General features: G+C 43.1%; 1 protein-coding gene across 6 annotated transcripts in view; it reads left to right on the top strand.

Annotated features, from left to right (window-relative positions):
* The window catches only part of MTUS1 (microtubule associated scaffold protein 1), a 161,780-nt gene that overhangs the window by 26,353 nt on the left and 109,079 nt on the right, over positions 1–26,348 (top strand). For 4 of the 6 annotated variants that reach the window (XM_053578263.1, XM_053578266.1, XM_053578260.1 and 1 more), the window contains exons 3-4: positions 21,235–21,303; positions 23,008–25,216. In XM_053578263.1, the coding sequence (XP_053434238.1) occupies positions 23,153–25,216 (2,064 nt within the window). In that variant the 5' untranslated portion in view covers positions 21,235–21,303; positions 23,008–23,152. Of the gene's footprint in view, positions 1–16,999; positions 17,052–21,234; positions 21,304–23,007; positions 25,217–26,348 lie in introns of all 6 variants that reach the window. The other 2 variants (XM_053578264.1, XM_053578262.1) reach the window with 2 other exon arrangements.

The following is a 26,348-nucleotide window of genomic DNA, read 5'->3' as shown; positions in this document are numbered from 1 at the left end:
GTCAGTCTGTTGCTAAATTATTGTTATAGATCACTGGGTCCCCCCCTTTTTTGTACTGAGTGTGAGGAGAACCCATTAGAAGTCTTGAATTGGGGGTGGCATGAACTGAATTACAATTCAAAAGGGTCATTCTGGTTTCTGTATAGAGACTGTATTGTAAGGAGGCGAGGGGTTCATGATTTAGCCAGTCCAGAAGAGAGAATGTGGGGTTGGGCTGGGGGATGATAGTGTAGGTGGGAAATGGTTGCATTTCAAATGTGTTTGAAGGTAGTGCCCGTTGGTGTTGCTGTTGGAGGACGTGCCTGCCTGATGGCTGGTGTTTGGCCTGATCAGCAGGTGTGTTAATGGAGCATTGGGATAAGGAGGAAGTTGGCAGGGGTCTGGAACCCAGAGTTCCCTTTCAGGCTTGAAGTTTGAGATGCCTGTTAAATATGCAAATGAAGATGCCACACTGACAGTTGAGTATTCAAATCTGCAAATCTGGAGCTTTGGAGAAAGACCGGAGCTAGGGATGAGCTTGTGGAAATTGTTATCAGACAGAATGCGTTTAGGTGAGCGGCTCCGTGCCTGTAGTACAGTGGTTACTGTGCTGGCCACATGCACCAAGGGTGGCGGGTTCAAACCCAGCCCAGGCCAGCTAAACAACAGTGACGGTATTGTGGTAAGTGCCTGTAGTCCCAGCTACTTGGGAGGCAGAGGCAAGAGAAACGCTTAAATCCAGGAGTTTGAGGTTGCTGTGAGCTGTGATGCTATGGTACTCTACCAAGGACAACATGTAGTATCTCCGCCCCCCCCCCCCCAAAAAAAAAAAAATAAGGTGAGGATGTAGGGGAGAGCAGGATTGGGGCCTGTGCCCAGCCTTGCTCCCAGCACTTGGCAGGCATTTAATCAGAGAATAGGCATATGGCGAAGAAAAATCTTTGAGTTTCTCGAGGGGAAAAACCAAGATAGATCAGTGCCTCTGAATCAAGGGTAGGAGGTGTCCTCCAGCGGAGGCGTCCATAGTGTGAATGAAGAGTTTTGTTTACCAAAGGGGGAATGCTTTGTTCACTGTTTGGTACGAAAGGGGGTGTGTGTGTGTAATTTAAAACTTTGATAGGCTTCGGGAAACTATGGTAAATCACCATAAATTCAGCCAAAAGTAAAAACATACAACAAATCTTTCAAAAAAAAAAAATCGTAACATATGGTTTAGTTACCCTTAGGCAACCTCATTTCAGAGAAATACAGACATTCTGCTGATCATTTTTTGAAGTATAGACAATGGATGTAGAAACCATAATACACCTTGCAGGTCCCCAAGGTTCCAAGAACTTCTTTCCATCTCCAGGTCATCTCCTGCCTGTAATGCTGTTTTTAAGATCTTCATGTGTTAGGGCTCTGTCTTACATGATACCAAAATACTAAAATTTAAGTGGACTTCCATACGTTTAAACAGTTGCTATTGATCACAGATATGATGCATTTGGAATTTTTCCACCCTGCCCCATCACCTGCTCCTTGGTCCTCAAGCTGGTGTGACTTGCTCAGAGAGGCCCCTTCCTCAACGCCCCCTCCCGTGATAGCAAATAGAGCATCCGAGCTTCTCTGCTTTCACTACCATTGTTTGCGTGGTTGTGTTTATTTGATTTGTTCCCTCTGTACCAAGTCCTAGAGCATTTGGCATAAGAATGGCTCTCAATACACTTGCCAAATGAGCCTCACCCAAGATTAGAAAACACATCTTAGAGTTGCTGAAGGAGCTTTGGTTTGGTTTCCAAGCTCAGTGTCCTCTTTATTTTTGAGTCTGGTTTAGTGAGGTATAAGCTACATGTTGTAAAATATGCCCCTTTGGGGTGTACAGATGAATCCGTTTTGAAAAGCACATAGTTATTTAACCACCAACCCCAATCAACCAATAGAAATTTCCATGATTTCACAGTTTCCTTTTGCCCCTCTGAGTCCTCTTCCCTCGTTCCTGGGCAGACAATGATTCTGCCCCTTAGTTTTGCCTTTCCGTTGTTTATGAAGAGTTATACAGTGTGTGTACCTGTTTGTGTGTGGCCTTTTTTTGTTTTGAGATAGTCTTACTTTGTCGCCCTCAGTAGTGGCCTTATAGCTCACAGCAACCTCAAACTCCTGGGCTCAAGCGATTCTCTTGCCTCAGCTTTCCATGTATTTGGGATTATAAGGCCCACCATAACACCCAGCTATTTTTGTTTTGTTTTTTGTTTGTTTGTTTAGCAGGCCTGGGCCAGGTTCGAACCCACTAGACCTGGTGTAGGTGGCTGGTGGTCCTAACCACTGAGCTGTGGGTCCTAACCACAAGAGCTTTTTCTTTTTCTCTTAGCACAGCCATTTGTGGCATCTTTGCACAGCGTATATATTGGAGACACATCTGTTGGATCCATGATTTACCTTTTCTTTAACCTTTTACCATGGGTATACTATGAACATGGGTATACTCATGGGTAGTATTTTCTTGAGTAGTATTTTCATTATGGTTGTGCCACAATTTTTTTTTTTTTTATTTATTAGTCATGGACATTTGAGCTATTTCTTGTGCTTTCGCACTTAGATTTTTCTTCCTAGTTTTAATTAATAGCACCTATAAGAAATTAAAATAACTATCAGTAATTCACAGCCTCATACCCCCAGTTCACATCTGCTGTTTTCATTTTCCTGTATATTTTACATGGGTTTAAATCATAAAACACACAGATTTTTCCTGGTTTTATAAACTGCATCGTTGATAAATGGCTGTATTTCCCTGAGTTACCAAACTGTAATTTTCTAATTAACTCCTTGTTTCTGTCATGGAGATTGTTTCCAAGTCTTCCTAGTTGAAGAAAATATGCTGGAAGTCCCATAAGGTATTTCCTTTGATAAATTTTGGTGATAGTTTACTTCAGACTCTTAATCAAAAGTAAGATGTAGGAATCTGTTCAAGCAAATGGGAACAAAACCTGGGTGTGTATTATCAGGGCATGGATTATTTCTGGGGACGCAGTGTCTGGGGGGGCGTCGGGAACTGAGTGAGTTAGTGATCATCCCATCATCATTTTTTTTTTTTTCTTTTTCTCTTAGTACATTGGTCCTATTCTTCTCTTTATAGAGCTGTGCTTTCTCTGTTTCTGGGTGTGTGGAGGGAGGTGGCTGGTGCTCAGAGCCTGGGTTTAGGCCCTTTAGTTCCAGGGAGTTCTAGGAACACACTGTGCCTGACCAGCTGCTTTGCATCCCAGGGCCGGGGGTGGGAAAATCTGCCCCCGTTGGAGGTGGGCGTCTACTCGAGGGCTAATTTACTAGTTTGAGTAGTGGAGCCCAGCTCAGTGAGTAGAAGGGGTTGTTCTCAGAGAAAGAAGGTTGGTGTGCAGTGAACCCAAACTCAAAGTTTTCCTCTTAAAGTAAGATAACAAAATCCGCTGTTATTCCTGTTGAAATAGCTTTCCAAAGGGGCAGTTATAATTAAGTCTTAATAGAGGAGAGGGCCAGGGGATATCTATCTATCTATTTGTTTATATTTGTATATTAGATATCAAAAGTTGTTTACCACTCAATTTTGATTTATAACCTATGAGTGATATTTAACTAAGATATTAGCTAAGAACATCTAATTTATAGTCAACATGTTTTGAATGTTCACTTTATACGTAAGCTTTGTGCTGGAAACTTCTATACAGGCATCCCTTGGTAGCTACAGGGGATTGGTTCCAGGATCCCTACCCTCCCAGCCTGTGAATATTACAATCTAGCCTATGAATACATATAAAATGATGTAGCATTCATTATAACTTAGTTGTTTGTACCCTCACAGTAACCTGAAGTTAAAAAAAGAAAAAATTCTACAACAGGGCGGCGCCTGTCACTCAAAGGAGTAGGGCACTGGCCCCATATGCTGGAGGTGGTGGGTTCAAACCCAGCCCTGGCCAAAACTGGAAAAAAAAACAAAACAAAACTCTAAAACAAAGATATAGTATTTGCATATAAACTATTCACATCCTTCTATATACTTTATATTATCTCTAGATTACTTAAAATACCTAACACAATGTAAATGCTATAAACATAGTTGTTATGGTGTATTTTTTACTTGTTTTTTGTTCATTTTTCCTAATATTTTCAATCCTCCTATGCAGGTGGCTGTTCATACTAGCAAGTTTGTAAGACAGCTCTTATTCTCAGAACCGTGTATTCTAGTTCAGGTTTGTTTAACCTTGGAAAGGAAACTCCTTAGTAAGTGGTTCTTGAATGGGAATGTTCCATGGAGAGGTAGTTGTATCACCTTTTGTCTGGAAATAATATCTACATGACTGCTGACTGTTTAGGGGGCCCAGTGGGAACCTAAGCACCTTGATTTAACTCTGAAATGTCTGCCCAGCCCAGAAGCCTATTCCTAAGTCGTGCGACTCACGACCCACTGTATTGGATTGTGGATCTTGGGGTCATTTTGACTTTTATGTCCCAGCTGGAGTCACCGAGGTTGGCCAGACTGCTTCATGTGAAGTTTCCACCTGAGCTTTACTTGCCCTGGGGTCTGGTGGCCACAGGTCAAGATGTAAACATCCACATCTGAAAAATCTTTGCCAGCAAACTTGCTCTGGCTACTATGATCATTTTTCTCCTCTCTGAAATCATTTGTCTATTTTATGACTTTTAAGTTGATAGAAAAAGAATTTCAGTGACTATTTTAACAATGAACTTGGAAACTTAGGGCATTTTTCATATGTACAAATGGATTCTTTCTGTGCGACTGTGTCACTCAGAGAAGCTTATGCCCTGGCAGTGAGGCCTTGATGATCAGTAAAAATGGAGTGTGCCAAATAGTCATGAGGGGGCCCAGAGCTCTGATAGCAGGGGTGGTGTGGCATTTTTCTCCTATTCTGTAGTTTGGAAAGTTGAGGTACCATGATGCCATTTCCTGTGGCTTTTCTGGGTCTGTGGTGTTGCCTTTTGTTTTTTGCTTTTTTGGGTGGTGTACAATATATCTAACAAATTTACTTTTTTAACCCATTTTTTGTTTTTGAGACAGTCTCACTAGGTCGCCCTGAGTAGAGGCCTGTGGCGTCACAGCTCACAGCAACCTCAAACTCATGAGCTTAAGCGATTCTCTTGCCTCAGCCTCCCAAGTAGGTGGGACTACAGGCGCCCACCACAACGCCTGGCTATTTTTTTTGTTGTTGCAGTTGTCATTGTTTGGTAGGCCTGGGCCAGGCTTGAACCCACCTGCCTTGGAGCATGTGGCCAGTGCCCTACTCACTGTCCAGGCTGCTTGACACTGGAGTGACTGAGGGCGGTGTCAGAAAGTTCTTCCTTGGAAGTCCCTGCTGGGTTTTGATGCTATGTTGCTGTAGTTTGAATGGCCCCCCCCCCCCAAATTTTATGTGTCAGGAAACTTAATCCCCAAATTCATGTGTTGACCTGAGGTCAGGACTTCAGGAGGTAATTAAGATTAGATAAGGTCATCAGGGTGCCCACCCCACCCCTGTCCCCCAGTCTGGGACTGGTGGATTTATAAAAAGAGAAGAGAGACCTGAGCTGGGGCACTTTTGCCCCCTCATACATGATGCTCTTCAGCTTCCCAGCCTGCAGAACTGTGAGCAAAATAAACTTCTGTTTGTAAATGACCCCTTCTGTGGTTTTCCATTGTAGAAACAGAAAACAGACTAAGACATACATCAAAGGGAGATAGTACCCTAAGTTTATGTTAGAAGGTGCCACTGATACAGACACTGGGCTTTCTGCCTTGCCTGATGTGCCCTAGAGCATCTCTAAGCCATCTCAAAGACCGTATGACTACCACGGCTCTCGAAGACTCTTTCCCCACCTTTGCACTTGGCTATGGTGATCTAAGGCATTGCAAAACATTTTAAAAGTTTGGTTCACAGACATTCATTTCCAGTGATGTTTAACATGTTATCTTTTTTTTTTTTTCTTGGACTCTGATTCCTAGTCTTTATATTTTACTGTACACCTTTTTTCTTTTGGTCCCTTACTGGCATGCCAGGAGTAAAGAGAAATACTAGCTGCTCAGCCTAAGTTAGCTTTTTAAACCAACTAGGTGAAAAGTGGGGAAAAGTTGTGCTGAATGTCTATTGCACAGACTTAGAGAACTATAATTTAGTTTATAGTAGATCTGCTGAATTTATCTTTATGGATTTAATCTCAATTTGATTCTTTAATGTGGATTACTCAGCTTTATTACATAATCCTGTTTTTTTTTTTTTTTTGGAGACAGAGTCTTAAGCTGTTGCCCTCGGTAGAGTGCTGTGGCATTACAGCTCACAGCAACCTCAGACTCTTGGGCTTAAGTGATTCTCTTGCCTCAGGCTCCCAAGTAGCTGGGACTACAGGTGCCCACCACAACACCCGGCTATTTTGGGGGGGTTGTAGTTGTCATTGTTGTCTGGCAGTCCTAGGCTGGATTCACACTCTTCAGCTCCAGTGTTCTGTGGTTGATGCCTTAGCCACCGAGCCTTTATTTATTACATAATCTTCAAGTAGTTTCCATACCAGTACTTTTTCAAAGGCACCTTCTGTCCACTTTCTTTTCCTCCCTATTTTTTATCTCATGTGTTTCTTTGTGTTGAATCATAGGTGGTTCCATAGTTTCAGAAATTACAACTACTCTGGGTATTTATGGAATAATGAACTGAAATGTTTTTACTTCGTGTCCAGATCTTCTTGTTCATTGAGTGATGCTGGGTTATAAAAAAGTTGAACATATCGTGTCTAGTTTTTGGCCTACTTCCTCTTTGTAGAAAAATTTAATCTGCTTTGCAACCTAGTGGAGTACTGAATGTACTGGTTTCTTATCTTAATTGGCATCAGCGATTATAGCCAAGAGTGCTTCCTTGCTATGACATCAATACAAATGAAGCTGGTCTCCTGTAATGGGAAGCAGGACCAGATAATTAGGTTTTAGCAGATATGATATGACAGTCATAATTATGAATAATTTAAATCCTCTGAGATATAGTCAGGGATATTGAAAACAATAGAGGATTCACGTTTGGGTAATACGAGTAAAATATTTACTCTTGTTTCCACCTGTAGGTTTGGGACACAAACTATTGAATACATTGCATCGGTGTAGGACATCTGTAATTTTTGTTAAGTTTTTTTAGAGTCTTGTCTCTAGTTTCTTTAGGCATTCCTTTAATATCTGCAGGATTAGTCTGGCATTTGTGTCATTTTACCTAAGGAGATTAAATGCACAGAGTTAAAGAGGATAAAAATTAGGGTTTTATCCCTAAAGCACCGCTAAATTTTGCTTCCCCTCAACCCCAAGACAGTGTCTTGTGCTTTCCCTTGGGGTACAGTACAGTGACATCACAGGTCACTGTCACCTCCAACTCCTGGGCTCAGGTGACCCTACTACTTCAGTCTCCCAAGTAGCTAGTGCTTGCCACCAAACCTGGCTAATTTTTCTTTTTCATTGTTTTTTTTTTTTTTTTTTTTTTTTTTTTTTGAGACAGAATCTTACTCTGTCACCCTTGGTAGAGTGCTGTGGCGTTATAGCTCACAGCAACCTCAAACTCTTAGGCTCAAGTGATTTTTCTTACCTCAGTCTCCCGAGTAGCTGGGACTATAGGTACCTGCCACAATGCCCGGCTATTTTTTTGTTGCAGTTGTCATTGTGGTTTAGCAGGCCCAGGCTGGTTTCTAACCCGCCAGCCCCAGAGCATGTGGCTGGTACCCTAACCACTGAGCTATGGGTGCTCAGCCAATTTGTCTATTTTTTGTAGAGATGGGATCTCTATTGCTATATTTCTCAGACTGGTCTCAAATTCTCGCCTCCAGTAATCCTCCCATCTCGGCCTCCCAAAGTGTTTGGCTTACAGCTGTGAGCCACCATGTCTGGCCAAATTTTGCTTTCTTTCTTTTATGAGGCAGGATGATGGTGAGCCAAAGAAGAAGTGGGAGATAATTCTAATTCTGGTTCTGCTTGTAAATAATTGTACGAACTTGAAAGTCATCAGGGCTGCTAAGCTATACAATTCTAGGAGCACACCATCTTTAATGGGAACAGTAGCCCTGGGGTTTCCGTTTCATCGGATATGGTGCAAATGGTGAGTCCTAGAGTTATGTAATAGAGGCACTGCTAAAAATCATAATTTATTCTCTCTAGACCTCAGTTTTCTCACATATGGAATGAGTAGATTGGATTAAGTGAACTGATACTCTAAACCCGGAAAGATGATTTGTCAGTGGTAGTCAATCTCTCACTTTTATGAGTGGTCCCTGTTTGCAGGAGAACAGTAAAATTATCTTTGTTAGTGAAAGTAGTATTTTATTTCAAGAGAAGCCTGTCTTCTTTTTTTTTTTTGTGGTTTTTTTGGCTGGGGCTAGGTTTGAACCCACCACCTCTGGCATATGGGACCAGCGCCCTACTCCTTGAGCCCCAGGCGCCGCCCAAGAGAAGCCTGTCTAGGGCAGCGCCTGGGGCTCAGTGAGTAGGGTACTGGCCCCATATACCAAGGGTGGCAGGTTCAAGCCCAGCCCCGGCTAAACTGCAACAAAAAATAGCCGGGCGTTATGGCATACGCCTGTAGTCGCGGCTACTTGGGAAGCTGAGGCAAGTGAATTGCCTAAGCCCAGGAGTTGGAGGTTGCTGTGAGCTGTGATGCGACAGCACTCTACAGAGGGTGACAAAGTAAGACTCTGTCTCTTAAAAAAGAAAAGTTGGGGCGGCGCCTGTGGCTCAGTGAGTAGGGCGTGGGCCCCATATGCGAGGGTGGCGGGTTCAAACCCAGCCCCAGCCAAACTACAACAAAAAAATAGCCGGGCGTTGTGATGGGCGCCTGTAGTCCCAGCTGCTCAGGAGGCTGAGGCAAGAGAATCGCGTAAGCCCAAGAGTTAGAGGTTGCTGTGAGCCGTGTGACGCCACGGCACTCTACCCGAGGGTGGTACAGTGAGACTCTGTCTCTACAAAAAAAAAAAAAAAGAGAGAGAGAGAAGCTCAAGGGTCCGAGTAAAACATTTCCAGATCTTTTAATTTCAGTTTCTATGAAAAAAAATGTGCATCAGAATGTGCAGTCTATAAAGAATATTTTATTCCACAGGAGCATAAATATATTTTTAATATTTTGATAGTTAAATAAAATTTGAGAAGTATAAATATTTAAATACTAGAACTGTATAAAGCAAATTTATAATATGAAAGAACCATGTGCCCCCCCACGACCACCATCACTGACCTGAGATGGTGAACCATTGCTAATGGTATGATACATATATAAACTTTCCCTTACATATATTACTTTATTTGAGAATTTCTTAGTACTGTGAACTTCCTAAGTTTAAAGCATATGAAACTCCTACAAATTTATTGGTAAAGCATATGAAACCCCTGCGAATTTATTGGTATAGGAAATGAGAATTAAAATTGTAGACAAAAAAACAAACAAAAAATAAAATAAAATTGTAGACAAATGGGTGAAGATTGTATCTTAAATCTAAATCCAGTGATGATATGGATGCATACTTAACATCTTTCCTTTAGAATGTTTTTCCTTTTTTTTGTGAAACAGTCTCACTTTGTCTCCCTCAGGAGAGTGCTGCGGCATCACAGCTCACAGCAACCTCAAACTCTTGGGCTCAATTCTCTTGCCTCAGCCTCCCGAGTAGCTGGGACTATGGGCACTGCCACAATGCCGGGCTATTCACTGTGGCTCAGGCTGGTCTCGAACTCGTGAGCTCAGGCAATCCACCCACCTCAGTCCCCCAGAGCTAGGATTACAGGTGTGAGCCAGTGCCCCTGGCTTGTTTTTCCTTTTTTATTATTCAAGTCACTGGAATATTCTGGTTTCTTAGTTGAGGAGCAGTAAACTGCAGTGAATGCTGATTTAATCTGACAAGCGCAGGTCCCTCCTGTTTTCAGAGATGGTCTGGACAGACCAGCAAGCTGCTTAAAGAACTTGTCTTTTTTTGTTTTGAGTTTTACTCTAAGTGAGGTACAGTATAACCAAGAAACATCTGCGTACAAGATTTCTGCCTATACAGCCTCAGAAAAGTCTGTGATGTTTCGCTGGCGAAGAGTCCAAGGAAAATTTTTTGGTTTAGCAGAGGGAAAATAAGTCATTACACTTAGGTCCATTATTGCTGCAAGGCTGAGCTGGTCTTTGAATAACTGTGGTCTCCAGGGAGGAGTCATTAGATGGTCTGGTGTTTGGATTCCTTTTAGGCTGGTTGAAGTTTCTGCATTGCTGTATGAAAAACAGTCTCTTAGGTGCAAATGAAAGATTTTTACGAGGGCTGCAGACAACGTGAATAAGACATCTCTTGCCTACTTTCTTAGCAGTCTTGGGCCAGCGTACGTACCCTGGGGCAAGCTTGATATTCTGAGGAATGTAGGTAAGTTAGCTTGTTGTACCCTGTTTCCCTGAACATAAGACATCCTTCGAAAATAAGACCTACTTATAGGAAAGATAAGATGTCCCCTGAAAATAAGACCTAGCGCATCTTTGGGAGCACACCTTAAAATAAGACACTGTCTTATTTTCAGGGAAACAGGGTAGTTGATTTGGGCCGTTGAAATTAAGCAGAAATACTAATGTTAAGTTTTAAAAGTGATTTTTAAAAAATAAACTGCTTTTAAAATCTTATATTTTGTGATATTTACCATACTGTGTTGATTTCTCCTACTTTAAGATAGATACTACACTACTACAGATAACGGTTACATGGAGTGTGGTAGAAAATTGTTATTTATCACACACTTTAGTATAGTGTGTCATCCAGAGTGGCCAGAACCCTTGATTATTTGCCAACTTTGCACTGCAATTTTGGTTATAGTGCATTCTCTCTCTCTACAAAGGATAAGGGAGTGAGTCAGTGGGAGGGATGGAAAGCTGAAACTCCTCTGGTGTTTATAATTTAACATTCTCGGAGCGTTTTAAACTTTGTAATTTGACTTTCACACTATCTCAGCAGCAAGAGATGAGCCATGGGGGAAGACAGCTCTAGTATTGATGCTGCCTGTTGCGATATATTTGAAGAATATTGGATGCCTTGAAGTATAGCTGTTTGTGAAAAGAAAATGTTAAGCCATTTCACTTTGTAAAATTACTGACTAAGCTTTCAGGAATGCGGTTTTAAAGAGTTTGTGAATGTGTGGGGTCTTCCACATGCTGGATTGGAGATTTTAGGAAGTCCTGGAGCCAGGAACTGTTGGAATAAAGGCATATTTCTGGAATGACTGCAGGAATCAGCATTTTTGACCCTCAGTAGGTCAGATAATTGGCTTTGAATCATTCTACTTTCAGCAGACTTTAGCTAGGAGTTTTCTTTAGTGGTGGTGTCCCTCATAATCAGCTGGGCCCTCACTACTCCCATTACCTGCCCCCCACCCCCTAAAAGGCTTTTAATTGCATCGTGTGATTATCTAAGACTGACTGACCAGACTGTAGTGTTAACAGACTAAGTCAGTTTCTGATACCAATGCTTATTTAAATTATAAGTGTAGGCTAAAAAAGAAACTTCAGTCATTAAGTTTAAACACAATAGTTTGTTTAACCTTTATTAATGTAAAAATAATACCTTTCCTTTAGATGCTTCTTTCATTTTTCTTGTGTTTTTATCAGCTTTAGATGAGTTTGGAATGCTGTGTCTAACACAATCCTTTGTTCTCTGCTGGTGGTCTAGTAATGGCTTTTATTTTGGGGGTGGGGGTAATTTCTAGCTGTTTTAAGACCGTTGGTAATATTTGATTATTCTTATAAAATATTCTAATTAGTGACATGTAGGCTCTTTAAAGATACTTTAAATATAAGCCTCATTATGTGGTTTTAAGGGTAGGTATGGAAAGGGGGGTGCTATATTTTTGTTGAAGTAGGTTTTTCTTTTCTTTTTTTTTTTTTCTTAGACATAGTTCTCTGATATCTTTCTTCATTGAATAGGATTTTCTCTTAAAAAATTCTTAAGTTTGTAAAATGTATATGTTTAGAAAGAAAGCACTTTTTCTTGGATAATTATAACCGTTATCTGTCTCTATGCCTAATCAATTATTCATTTTAACCCAGATCTTTTATTTGTTCTTTGAATCTCTCCTTTATTTGTTGTTTGGAACAGGGGAAAAACACAACAGAACCTTTTGAGCCCTCTGTTGCATCCAGAATTAATTCTCTAAACTCATAGATTTGTTTATTTAAAGGAAAAAAAGGATGTTACAAAACTCCCCTAGTTCATACTAAAAGCTTAAATCTTTTTTGTGTCTACCTAGAGTGTGATATATTATTTATGCAGCTCTGCTATTCTATCTGATGCAGCACCCTTCTTTAAATATTAATGTAAGAGAAATAGTCTTTTTAAACGATGTTTAGTTCAGCAGACGTTGACTGGGCACTTACTGAGTGCCACTGTCTCTGCTGCCAGGCCAGGATGACACGGAGGTGAGTCTGTTCGGCTTCTCTTTCTCTCCTGTGTCGCTCACAGCCACTAAGTTAGTTCAGATCTGTCCCAACAACCTCCTGCTTGCAGTGTCTCCTCACTGGGACACCTTCCATACTGGGGTGGAGCCAAGTGTTAGTATCTGTTGTCACACCCTCGGTAGACACGCACTGCTCTCAGAATGGAATCCAAAGTCCTGAGCTGGCAGGTTGTTCCCCGTCCCTCTCCCTCAACCCCAGCTTGGAGCCTCTTACTGTTTCCCTTCACTCTTGGGAGGCTGTGTGAGTCTCTCTGGCTGCATGGCCTGTCTGCCTGTTTGTACTTGACAGAGTCCTACATATTTACCCCTGAACTTCCCTAGGCTAACGTCCGTATGCTCTGAGCTGTGATCTGCATATTACTTCTGTTGCATTCTGTTGATCTCTTCTGTAGTTAGGCCCTCCGTTCATTATTCCTGATCCAGAATACCAGCCCCAACCCCTAATGATGCCCAGCGCCCAAAGCATGGTAGATGTCAGGTACTCCTTCTATTCATTGAAAAGCAAAACCAGACTGAAAATCAACTTGGTGGACCATCTTTGTGAAAAGAAATTCAATTTGTTCCATTAGAATGGTTCAAAGTGATCCCTGAGTTTTCCGTAGGGTCTCCAAGTCCATCATCAGAGCATCATAAGGACAATGAAAGGACCATCTTTAGTGAAGATTTTGTCCATGATTCTGGAAAATGCCTTCAGAATAAGTCTGAATTTAAGGCATCCTGGTTTTTACAAGACCTCTTATTAAAATGTAAGTAGAGTAGGCCAGGCACAGTAGCTCACACCTGTAATCCCAGCACTTGAGAGGCCGAGTTGGGTGGATTGCCTGAGGTCACAGGTTTGAGACCAGCCTGAGCAAGAGCGAGACCCCGTCTCTCTCTCTATTTTTTAGAGACAGAGTCTCACTTTATGGCCCTCAGTAGAGTGCCGTGGCCTCACACAGCTCACAGCAACCTCCAACTCCTGGGCTTAGGCGATTCTCTTGCCTCAGCCTCCTGAGTAGCTGGGACTACAGGCACCCGCCACAACGCCCGGCTATTTTTTGTTGCAGTTTGGCTGGGGCCGGGTTTGAACCCATCACCCTTGGTATATGGGGCGGGTGCTCTACCCACTGAACCACAGGCGCCGCCCCAGACCCTGTCTCTTAAAACAAAAAACACACCCTTGAAAGAAGGACTTTACCTAACAAATGCAATCAGTGTAACCTGGTTTCTTGTACCCTCAATGAATCCCCAACAGTATATTAAAAAAAAAAAAAAAATAGCTGGGTGTTGTGGCAGGTGCCTGTAGTTGGGAGGCTGAGTCAAGAAAATTGCTTGAGCCAAAGAGTTTGAGGTTGCTGTGAGCTATGACTCCATGGCACTCTACTCCAGGCAACTTTTTTTTTTCTGTCTCAAAAAAAAAAAAAGGTAAGTAGATAATCATGGAGGTGTAAGTATAAACCTCTTCTCAGTGTTATGTGGAATAGAGCATTGGGTCTGTGGTAAGTGTGCCAGAGATGGCTGTCTGTCTCTCAGTCTCCATTTTTCCCCCACTTCTGTGGTTATAGTATTTTCTGGGTATAGGCAGCCTGTATTCTTTGTATCTGTTTTTTTTTTTTTGGAGATAGACTCTCATTTGCCCTGGGTAGAGTGCCATGGAGTCATAGCTTGCAGCAACCTCAAACTCTTGGGCTCAAGCAATTCTCTTGCCTCAGCCTCCCAAGTAGCTGGGACTATAGGTGCCTGCCACAACACTGGCTTTTTTTTTTTAGACAGAGTCTAGCGTTGTAGCCCTGGGTAGAGTGCTGTGACATCACAGCTCACAGCAACCTCAAAATCTTCGGCTTAAGTGATTCTCTTGCCTCAGCCTCCCAAGTAGCTGGGATGACAGGTGCCCGCCACAATGCCTGGCTATTTTTAGAGCCGAGGTCTCGCTGTGGCTCAGGCTGGTCTCAAACCTGTGAGGTCAGCACCCACCTCAGCTTCCCAAGTGCTGGGATTACAAGCCTGAGCCACCGCACCCAGCCACACCTGGCTGTTTGTTAGAGACGGGGTCTCACTCTTACTCAGGCTGGTCTTGAACTCCACTGCTCCTGGCAGGTATCTATTTCTTTCTTTCTTTTTTTTTTTTTTTTAAAGAGACAGTCTCACTTTGTCGCCCTCGGCAGAGTACCATGTTGTCACAACTCATAGCAGCCTCCAGCTCTTGGGCTTAGGCGATTCTCTTGCCTCAGCCTTCCAAGTAGCTGGAACTATAGCGCCCGCCATAACGCCTGGCTATTTTTGGTTGCAGTTTGGCTGGGGCCGGGCTTGAACCTGACACCCTCATTATATGGGGCTGGCGCTCTACTCACTGAGCCACAGGCGCCAACCTCTATTTCTTTCTTTTTTCTTTTCTTTTTTTGAGACAGAGTCTCAAGCTGTCACCCTCAGTAGAGTTCTATGGCATCAACCTCAAACTCTTGGGCTTTTAAGAGATTCTCTTGCCTCAGCCTCCCAAGTTATCTTTTTGTTGTAGTTGTCATTGTTCTTTAGCAGGCCCAGGTGGGGTTTGAACCCGCCAGCCTTGGTGTATGTGGACGTCACCTTAACCACAGACCTACAGGCTTCGAGCCCCGGTATCTAATTCTTAACTTACCTCTTAGGTAAGTGTGGCCACAGCAATAATTAATCTTGTAGTGACATGGAGGTAGCTTCTGTGCCTGATGCCTCTGTGGGTAGAACACAAAAGGTGTGATTTGGGGCCATAGGTAGAGGCTCTGTGTGGCGGAGGAGTGAGAACAGTGGAACCTGGGACCTTGTTAACCGAGTGCATTAATCGTGGACAACTTGTGCTCATTTTTCCATGAAACAGATTAAACTTTTGTCTTTGCTGATTATTTGAGCTTGTTTTGCCACTTGTAGCTGGATTTTGAATCCTCAATTCATAGTATGCTTTGTGACTTTGGACAGGGAATGTGTAGGTAACGGAGAAACTGCTTAGAACTTGATGCATTCACTGGAATGGGCAGAGATTTGGTTAATTTCAATCTGAGAGGGGATTTTAATGTTGCTTTGGTGTAAGAGTCCATAATCGGGCAGTGCCTGTGGCTCGGTGAGTAGGGCGCCGGCCCCATATACTGAGGGTAGCAGGTTCAAACCCAGCCCTGGCCCAAGTACAACAAAAAAAATAGCCGGGCATTGTGGCAGTCGCCTGTAGTCCCAGCTACTTGGGAGGCTGAGGCAAGAGAATTGCCTAAGCCCAGCTACTCGAGGTTGCAGTGAGCTGTGTGATGCCACGGCACTCTACCAAGGGCGATAAAGTGAGACTCTGTCTCTAAAAAAAAAAAAAAATCCATAATAATTTTTTGTAATTTTATTTTTTATTTTTTAAAGGTCTCTTCTAACACCAAATCAGTGACTCAAAGTGTTTAGCTTTGTTTAAATAAATCATTGTATTCTTTCCTGAGACACACATTTTAGTCTCTGAAGTCAGAATGTGTTTTATAAGTTAGCTTTGGCATATAATTAGAGCAGGATTTGACATCAAGACCTTGATGTTCCTTAGATATTACCTCAGTGGCTGGAATAAGCAGCAGAAAAAATTTAAATGTTGCCTTACAATGAGCAGCTTACAACAGCCGACCAGCATTAATAGTTTAGAGCAGAAGCTGAGAGTTGCTGATTTTAAGTTCAGAGAAATGCCACTTGTAGCTCAAGCTCCCCAGTTTTTTTCTTAGAGCCCTAAGATTGAGCACATCATTTTCCAAGAAACTTTTCCAGTGTTTGGTGATGGTGGAATCTTCAGTCAGCCTGGGTACCTGGTCGATGAGGGCTCTGGGCAAAGTTCCCGGCTTATAATACCCCTGGACATTTGTATTATGTCACTCAAGTATGGGGTTATTTATTGCAGCAAAACCAAATCTATTTTGAGTGCTTATATTCCCAGGTCTTTATCCCTCTGGGGCTTACGTTTTAAAACTATCTTAATAATTATTCATTTATTTTCTTTTTAAGAGATAGGGTCTTACTCTGTCGCTTAGACTGGAGCACAGTGACCCCATCATAGCTCACGTAATCTCAAATTCCTGTGTTCAAGTGATCTTCCTGCCTTAGCCTCCTGAGTAGCTGGGACTACAGGTGCACATCACTACACCTGGCTAATTTTTCTAGAGACTGATCTCCTGTGTTGCCCAGATTGGTCTCAAAAATCCTTGCCTCAAGCTATCCTTCTGCCGCAGCCTCCCAAAGCACTGGGATGTCAGGCCTGAGCCACCACACCCAGCCCAAACTAGCATAATAATTGTAATTTAACAAGTCTGAGCTGGGTGTGGTGGCTCACACCTGTAATCATAGCACTCTGGGAGGCCGAGGCCAGTGGACTACTTAAGTTCAGGAGTTCAAGACGAGCCTGAGCAAGAGTGAGACCCCTGTCTCTAATAGAAATAGGAAAACTAGTCTGGCTTGGTAAGACTAGTTTTTAGTCTATAGTCCCAGCTACTTAGGAGGCTGAGGCAAGAGGATCATTTGAGGCCAAAAGTTTGAGGTTGCTGTGAACTCTGATGGCACGTCACCTACCCAGGTCACAAAGTGACCCAGGAAAAAATTAAGAAGTTCGTCTCTTTCTGTTGTTTTCAGTATTGCTCAGCGTTTAAACCATCAGTGGCTGGCTGTGTAGGCTTCTCTCAAGGTAAGGATATTTTTATATTTATGGCAGTATCTTTTTTTTTTTTTTTTTTTTTTTTTTTGTAGAGACAGAGTCTCACTTTACTGCCCTCGGTAGAGTGCCGTGGCGTCACACAGCTCACAGCAACCTCCAGCTCTTGGGCTTAAGTGATTCTCTTGCCTCAGCCTCCCGAGCAGCTGGGACTACAGGCGCCTGCCACAACGCCCAGCTATTTTTTTTTTGTGGTTGCAGTTTGGCCGGGGCTGGGTTTGAACCCACCACCCTCAGCATATGGGGCCAGCACCCTACTCACTGAGCCACAGGCGCTGCCCTTATGGCAGTATCTTCATCTCTTATCTGTCAGTCATCTTTGGAATGAAGGACTCTTATTTTTTTGTTTGTTTTTTAAGACAGAGTCTCACTTTATTGCCCTCGGTAGAGTGCCGTGGCATCACAGCTCAAGCAACCTCCAACTCCTGGGCTTAGGCGATTCTCTTGCCTCAGCCTCCTTAGTAGCTGGGACTACAGACGCCCGCCAGAACGCCCAGCTAAATATATATTTTTTGTTGTTGCAGTTTGGCTGGGGCCGGATTCGAACCCACCACCTTCATTATATGGGGCCAGCGCCCTACCCACTGAGCCCCAGGCGCCGCCCAGAAATGAAGGACTCTTGTAACCTTGGCTGCCATTACAAGCAGGGAGAGAAATCTGGAGGGAATCTAATCTTGTTAGTGTCTGCGCAACCTGAACAGAGGTGTGAGTGAAGGAGTAAGGGTAGCGCCCCCTCACCCTCTGGCCAGCACAGAGCAAGGAGTCCCTGTCCTTGAGGGGTTGGGAGAGGAGTATCTACCATCTCCCCTTTGCCAACTAGAAGGAAGAAAAAAGTTATTGAGGGGCGGCGCCTGTGGCTCAGTGAGCAGGGCGCCGGCCTCATATGCCGAGGGTGGCGGGTTCAAACCCAGCCCCGGCCAAACTGCAACAATAAAAAAAATAGCCGGGCGTTGTGGCGGGTGCCTGTAGTTCCAGCTGCTTGGGAGGCTGAGGCAAGAGAATCGCTTAAGCCCAGGAGTTGGAGGTTGCTGTGAGCTGTGTGAGGCCACGGCACTCTACCAAGGGCCATAAAGTGAGACTCTGTCTCTACAAAAAAAAGAAAGAAAAAAGAAAGTTATTGAGAGGCCAAGGCTATGGCAAAGGACCATGTGTGTGTGACGCAGTGCTACCTGCGTGTCCCTTAGTCCTGGGGGGACGTAGCAGCACTGTTGGACAGCGGTTGTGCTGCATTGTAGGTTAAAACATAATCTGTGGGCCGTCAGGGAGCCTGACAATTGCTTATGCATAATTTTTAATCTGGAAACTATGTTCTGAATTCCAGACAACTAATCCATAAGCAGACTTGAAGACTTTACTAATTTTCTACAATGGGTGTTTATTCGTTTCCCGGGGCTGTTGGAACAAAATACCACAAACTAGGTGACTTCAGGTGACAGAAATGGATCTTTGACAGTTCGGAATGTTAGAAGTCCAAAATCGAGTTGTCAGCAGGACAGCACCTGCTGATACTTGGAGGGGAGGGTCCTTCTTTGCCTCTTCCAACCTTCTAGTGGCCCTGCGGGCTTCTTTAGCTTGTGTCAGCCTCTAACTTCATAGGCTGCTTTTTCCCTGTGTCCCTGCCTGTGTCCAGACTCCCTGTTCTCAGAAGCACACTAGACCCTAATTTCAAATAAGTTGGTTATTTTTTTCTCATCGATACCGTATTAGTACTTTAGCCTGTCTTTGGGGTTAGGGGCACAATTTATAATAGGAGTATGAACTCTTTCCCTCTCCGTTGCAGGTTGATTATTCGTTATTTGAAATGCTTAGGGCCAGCAGTGTTTTGGATTTGGGATTATTTTTGGATTTTGGAATATTTGCCTTTATAATGAGATCTTAAGACCCAAGTCTCAAAACAGCATTTATGTTTCTTTTTAAGACAGAGTCTCACTTTGTCACCCTTGTAGAGTGCTGTGGCCTCACAGCTCACAGCAACCTCAAATTCTTGGGCTTAAGTGATTCTCTTGCCTAAGCCTCCCAAGTAGCTAGGACTACAGGTGCCTGCCACAACGCCTGGCTATTTTTTAGAGACAGGGTCTCTCTCTTGTTTATGCTAGTCTTGAACCCGTGAGCTCAGGCAATCCACCCGCCTTGGCCTCCCAGAGTGCAAGGATTACAGGTGTGAGCCACCGCACCCAGCCTAACATTTATGTTTTATATACACCTTATACACAAAAGCTAAAGGTAATTTAATACAATTTTTTGAAAATAATTTTGTGCATGAAACAGAGTTTTGCTTTGTTTTGTTTTTCTTTTTTTGAGACAGAGTCTTGCTGGTAGAGTGCCTTGTCATCACAGCTCACAGCAACCTCAAACTCTGGGGCTTGCGCGATTCTCTTGCCTCAGCCTCCCAAGTAGCTGGGACTCAGGTGCCCATCACAGTGCCCAGCTATTTTTTTGTTGCAGTTGTCGTTGTTTAGCAGGCCCAGGCCAGGCTCAAACCCTCCAACCTCGGTGTATGTGGGCAACAGCCCTACTCACTGAGCTTCGGGCGCTGAGCCCATGAAACAGAGTTTTGACTGCAACCTGTCACATGAGATTTAACTAGGAATTAAAGGAAAATAAACAAAAGCAAGCAATATTAACTGTGATCTTTGAAAGATACATAAGTCTCACTCTTCTTCTCAATCAGGGTTCTGGACCACTGGAGAAATACCATACAATTAAGGCATTTGAATTATTAAATCATCTCTGATAAAGACCGTTAGGGAAGGATAAAGCTCAGTGTATGAGGCTAAAAGGATTCCCAGCAGTAAGTCCTCAGCTCAGCTGTCCTGGTCGCCATGTGGCTGGCTGCTCCTGGAAGTGTGGAGTGTCCTCAACTCTGCACACAGGTAGACTCTGACCCCCAAAAAGACAGTGGAGGAACACGGCCAAACCTGCCCTGTTCATTCCTCCCATGTTTTCTAGTCACATAAGTTAGTTTACATGGCAGGATGAAAATAAATGGTCATATTGAAAGCAAACGAAGATACACCAAGCTCCCACAAGATGAGAAGAACCAGGAATAAGGAGGAAGCATTCACCCCTGTCATCCGTTTTTTGTTTTTGTTTTTGAACCTGCCACCTCCGGCATACGGGGCCAGCGCCCTACCCCTTTGAGCCACAGGCACCGCCCCATCCCTTCTTCGAGTTCTATCTCCTCATACTTACAAGTTCACCCACACCTTCAAGAGGTTGCTCCCCAGAAAAACCACCGTCCCTGTGGGATACTCTTTTGGCCCTCGGGGAGCAATTGAGGTTTTGTCCTAGCCATCTCAGAAAGAGGCTTTATTTAAATCAATTCTGAGGCCACTCCACTTAGGTCTTTGAATTTATTTATTTTTTTGCAGTTTTGGGCCGGGGCTGGGTTTGAACCCACCACCTCCAGCGTATGGGGCCGGTGCTCTGCTCCTTTGAGCCACAGGTGCTGCTGAGGTCTTTGAATTTACTTTGCCTCTCTAATCTCAGATGATACACAGCCGGATTGCCCCCACATGGTTTACTAGAGACGCAGTGAGATCCGGTGACAACATGAAGATGGCAGTAACATAGAGATTCCCTAAATTTGAACAAGCCCTCTGCCACTGTCAAGTTTTCCTGGAAAAATTAATTTTAGGATTGAATTTCTTTGCAAGTTAAAGTCCTAATGTTGTGAAATCCGAAAGAGTTAAAAGTCTAAAATCAAATTCTCTTGGCCCTTTCATACGTTAAATTAATTCAACGAACATTTATTGCACACTCGGGTACTCTTTTGAGTGTTGGGGATGTATTGGTGAATTAAACAGACCTTCGTTTCCCTTCCCCTCCCTCTTCTCCCAATTTCTGCCCTTCTGGAGCTGAAGTCCTGGAAGGTTCTCTGCAATTGTTTGTGCACAGCCACTTCTGGAGCCTATGTGTTGTCCTGGGGTGCTGTAGCCTCTCCAGGATGATTCCTTGGCCTTCCAGAACGTGTTTCATTCAGGACTATGGCCAGCATGCTTTCATGATCAGTTGTTAACACTTTGAATGTTATTCCTACCTCTGTCCTTCCTTTGAACCCTTTGAATGAATGAGAAAAAGTCTAGTAGATAGGTGAAATTATAGATGAATTATAGTTACAGATTCTATAATCATAGGGATTTGTTTCTACTTACAGATGAAAGCTAGCTTGAGAGCTCTGTTGGAGAGACCCCACCACCTCATCACTGTAGTGCAGGGAAACAGGGTGGGTATCCCCTGTACCCCTCCCTCACCCTCTCCACTGCAGGGATGGAGCTTGGGGGGGTGGATTAAGGGGGCTGAGGGGGTTGGGGGGAGGGTGGAGCTTGTGCCCTTTGTCAACAGCAGAGTCAGGACTGTGGGGGGACATGAGTGAAGCACCTGCCTTGAACTCCAGAATTTAAGGAATACGAAAAAAAAACCCTGATCAAGGTCAGATTTAATGCCTTATTTTTAAAAAATTAGAATTAATACAAAAAAATCCATGATGAACAAAATACCGAAAACGTAAAGGCAGGATTAGTTTCTGACTTTCCCTTTGCCTCATGTTCCAGGATGGCTCAGCAGGGCCCTGGTACTAATCTTACCTTCAATTTGGTGCCTCTGGTGCCTCCCTTACCTGACCCTCGTCCTGGGCCCAGTGGGCACCTTATTCCCAACCCAAAAAAAGGAAGGCACTAGGCCATTCTGAGCTTGGGCAGCTAATTCTTCCTAAATTTACAAAATTCAGCAAGTTACCTCACCTCTCCTGGGGGCATGAGGCAAAGGCTAAAGACCAGTGAAGATTTTTGCCAGACCTTCGTGGTCCATCCAGAAATCATTCTTCATGGAAACAGTAGTGGCCCTTTCTGAGAATGAAAGGTAGGGACTATTACTATTTATGCTGGGACCATAGACATGAGTTGGGATTGTATTAAGCAAATTAGGATGCATGGTCACTCTGTCAACCAACAAGAAGGAAAAACTGCTAGATGGTCAAGCATTCAAACAGCTTATTTCCCCAGAATCTTGCTTTGTGGTTTTGTTTTTGATTACTTAGCGTAAGAATAACTTTAGTGAAGTAGTTATCAGTTAAACCAGTTAAACCTTAGCCCATAAGGATAGCTTTATTTATTTATTTATTTATTTTTGTAGAGACACAGTCTCACTTTATGGCCCTCGGTAGAGTGCCGGGGCCTCACACAGCTCACAGCAACCTCCAACTCCTGGGCTTACGTCATTCTCTTGCCTCAGCCTCCCGAGTAGCGGGGACTACAGGCGCCCGCCACAACACCCGGCTATTTTTTTGGTTGCAGTTTGGCCGGGCCGGGTTTGAACCCACCACCCTCGGTATTCGGGGCGGTGCCTTACCGACTGAGCCACAGGCGCCGCCCAAGGATAGCTTTAGATAATGGTAGTAAAATGGTGATCAGTTAATCCAATTTACCTGTAGGCCCATAAGTACCAGGCAGCAAAAGGCCTGGGGCCAAGGTTTAAGTCATGTGTTTATTGATTACGTTATGGGCCTATATAAGCTTTGGTGGAAGAAGTAAAGATTGCCACTTGCCTCAAAAGAAAAACTATTGCCAAATTTAGCTTCCTTGTCTCTTGTGACAAGTGGAAGTCCCAGGGAGTAGGAAGGGAAGGATGTCAATTGTGCAGTAGTAACCACAGGGACAACTAGCAATGACCTCATCTTCCATTCTGCTCCATTCTCTTCAATTAAAAGAAATGTCTTTGGAGGGGGTGGTGGTAGATTAGCTAGTCCTCACTCAATTACCCATGTCAATAGTGTGAGTTCATTCTTCTGAAGGTGCTTCCAAAGAAAAGTTGTAGATTCTAAATGTAAAAATAAAGTGATTGAAATTAATCAAGGGGTGACACATTGATTAATTCTTGAATAATAAGTTTTTCTTATATTTACTTGAGTTGTACATTTTATTTCTTCCAGAGAACAAATCGTTTCTTCTTCAAACGTCTTAGACTATAAAACTTTCAACTGAAAGACTTACGCAGTGGATCACTTTTTCTTCTCTCTCCTTTGAAAGGAATTGAAGCAGAAATATAATGGGAAAGGCTTAACGTTACTATTCAGGATGAATGATGATAATTCAGGTGATAAGACAGAAGATGAATTGCAATCCTTATTTATCAGCGATACAGATGGAAACACGTATACATACAACCCCAAGTCACCACCAGCACAAAACCCTTCAACCAGTGATGTGAATTGGAGTTCTGCTAACTCAGAGGACATGGTGGTTGGTTATAAAACTGACCCTGCTGGGAACAATGGTGAAAATATTTCTTTAAGCCATCAGTACACTGACGTGCTTGATCACCAAAAGTCTTCAAGTGATTTCATTGGAAAGCAGGTGTTAGACAGGCATAAGGGTCCCATTGTTGCACATGCAGAGAAGCATGAAAATCTGCATAACAATTGTCATTCCCTAAAAGCATTTCAGGAACTGAGTGTTCAGCCACCTCTGCCTTTTGTGTGGAAGCCTAATGATGATTTGAACTGTGCAGACTACTCTTCTGCCTTGGAGCTAAACCAAACATTTGAGGCGAAAGTGGGTCAAGTTAACTGCACCGAGTCACATCATACCTTTGAAAAGAGACCATCTTTGCCTGCTACCGAAAGTCTGCCACCAACCAGTAGGAAAAGTGGAAAGACATCTCCTTTACCCTCTTCCACTAGGATGCCTTCCCATTCCGATAAGATTCGTGTAGGAGAAACTAGGTGTGATCCAAAGAGCTTTGAAAACCCTCAAGCCATTCCATCAGAGGCTCAAGGCACAACTTACCCAGCATGTTCTGATGTCATGATGCAAACCGAGGTTTTTGTTCCAGATGTTGAAATTCAGTGTCAATATTCTTCAGGAAAGGTCACCAGTGAGTGCACAGATGGGTCACAGGAACAACTAGTTGGAGAAAAAGAGATAGAAGCTCAAACAGCAGTTTCTGATGGCATGGACGTCCCCAGTGGGTCTGTATTACAAGAGTTCTTTTGTTTATCTACGGATGAACCAAATAGTGCAACGCATTCACACAGCTCATATGGGCAAAAGGAAATAGGCCAAAATCTAAGAGAGACAGTGTCCAGTTGTCTTATTGATGATGAATGCCCTTTGGTGGTGCCAGCTTTTGATAAAAATAAAGCCCAAGGGCTGAATCCAGAACATAAAGTTACTGTGACTAAAGACACATACATTGCCTCCAGTGAAAAGGATTTGGGAATCCAAAATTGTACCTCAGAATTGATACTAAATGGCTCACCATTGGTTTCATCATTTGAATTGACTTGGGATGAAAATAATAAGGTCATTAGCACAAATAAAATGGTTTGCATGTCAACACCAATCCTGGAACCCACAACCATACACTTTTCCGTTTCACCTATCCAAGTGACAGAGAAATGTAAAAAAGTGGAGAGGAATAATCGAGAGCTTAAAAACTCCCCAAAGTTGAAGGGGACACCTGTCAACATGTCTAAACCTAGTCTAGGAAAATCAGCAACCAAAACAAATACCCTAACAGGCTGCAAAGTTAGAAAAACCGAAATTATAAGTTACCCAAGACCAGACTTCAAGAATGTTAAAGCTAAAGTTATGTCCAGACCAGCGTTGCAGTCCAGAGACCCCACGTTATCAAAGGTTCCACCCCAAGCTCAGGTGACCAGTGCCTCTTCACCCTCATCAGCATCTTCCTCAAAACAGTTGACCGTTTTGAACAAAACACCAAGATCTGACTTGACTGCGGACACAAAAGCAGATATTCTAATTAACAAGACGCATAAGCAGCAATTTAACAAACTCATTACTAGCCAGGCTGTGCATGTTACAACTCATTCTAAAAACGCTTCCCACAAGATTCCAAGAACAACATCTGCCGTGAAATCGAATCAGGAAGATGTTGACAAAGCAAGTTCTTCTAATTCACCGTGTGAGACTGGGTCCGTCGCAGCCTTATTTCAGAAGATCAAGGGCATACTCCCTGTTGAAATGGAAAGTTCAGAATGTTTGGCAATGACATATGTTTCCAATATCGATAGGATTAGCCCCGAAAAGAGGGGTGAAAAAGAAAATGAGGCATCTATGGAAAAACAAGAACTAAAACAGCTTATGAATGAGACTTTTGAGTATGGGTCTCTGTTTATGGTAAGTGCATTTTTTTTTTTTTTTTTTGTATGCTTCAGGGAATGGTGGAGAGAATGGAGCAATTAGTTATCTATGAGTCAATAGTATTGCAGAACCAGCTTTGCAAATTTGGTTTCAGGCCTTAATTCTTTGTCTTGTCAGAACATTAGAGTGTTAATAGATGGCAATATAACAAACTTGCATTTTGGGGGAAATCAGTATTTTCTCTCAATATCAGTATTTTGTATCAAGTACCAATGTTCCTTTTAATGTTATGCTAAAAAACTAAGTTATTTGAATTTTCAGTATGGTTTTTTGAAGTTAAATGCCTGATAGAATCACCTTATATTTTGCTTTTCAGAAAAAAAATTGTATAAATTTGAAACCATATTGGACCCCATTTAAGAAATGCTAGGGGAGAGCTGGTAAACATATTAACATAAAAATAACTCCTGGTCTCCTATTGCTAAGGAGCTGGCTCTGGGAAATAGAGCCCTCTTCTGTGAGCCCTGTTCTTAATTTTGCTTCTAACCAGCTAATATGCTTTTGGGCACGGAATTCTGCAGATCCCAAAGTGAAGGAATTGGACTAGTGGCGGTCCACAGTTTCTTGTAGGCCTAAACATCGATCCCTGGCACATAAAATCTGTTTTATTTATGTACAGTGAAAAGGCAATATATTTTCCAAAGCACCTGTCAGATATTTAGGGGTACCTAAGAGTTTGCTTTCCAGCATAAAGAATTCATATGCAGTCGAAAGATTTCCTTTCTTGAAATACAGACATATATATGTATATATTTTTTGATTGTTGGGGATTCGTTGAGGGTACAAAGAACCTAGTTACAATGATTGCTTGTGTTAGATAAAGACCCTCTTATAATAGTGTCCTGCATCATGTGTGTATTTTTGAGAATAGTACAAAGAAGCTATTTTTCTGGGTTTTAGAAGCATTGGGTAGGCTACTGTTGGGCACTGTGTACACGTCCTCAGCACTATTTTTGGCCGTGGGGACTTAGGTGTATTTTCAGCCTCATGCAGGCTGTCCTTGGGTGCTTGTCCTCTGGGGCAGGAATTGGGGGTAGGTGCCAGGGGAGGGAGGCAAGTGTGATGTGGACAGCCTGCCCTTTGGAGGGCTTATGGCTCCAGTAACCCG

Source organism: Nycticebus coucang, chromosome 24 (assembly GCF_027406575.1).
Source record: "Nycticebus coucang isolate mNycCou1 chromosome 24, mNycCou1.pri, whole genome shotgun sequence".
Lineage (NCBI taxonomy): Eukaryota > Metazoa > Chordata > Mammalia > Primates > Lorisidae > Nycticebus > Nycticebus coucang.
Note: the sequence above shows the minus strand (reverse complement) of the source record. Positions and strands in the feature narration are given on the sequence as shown.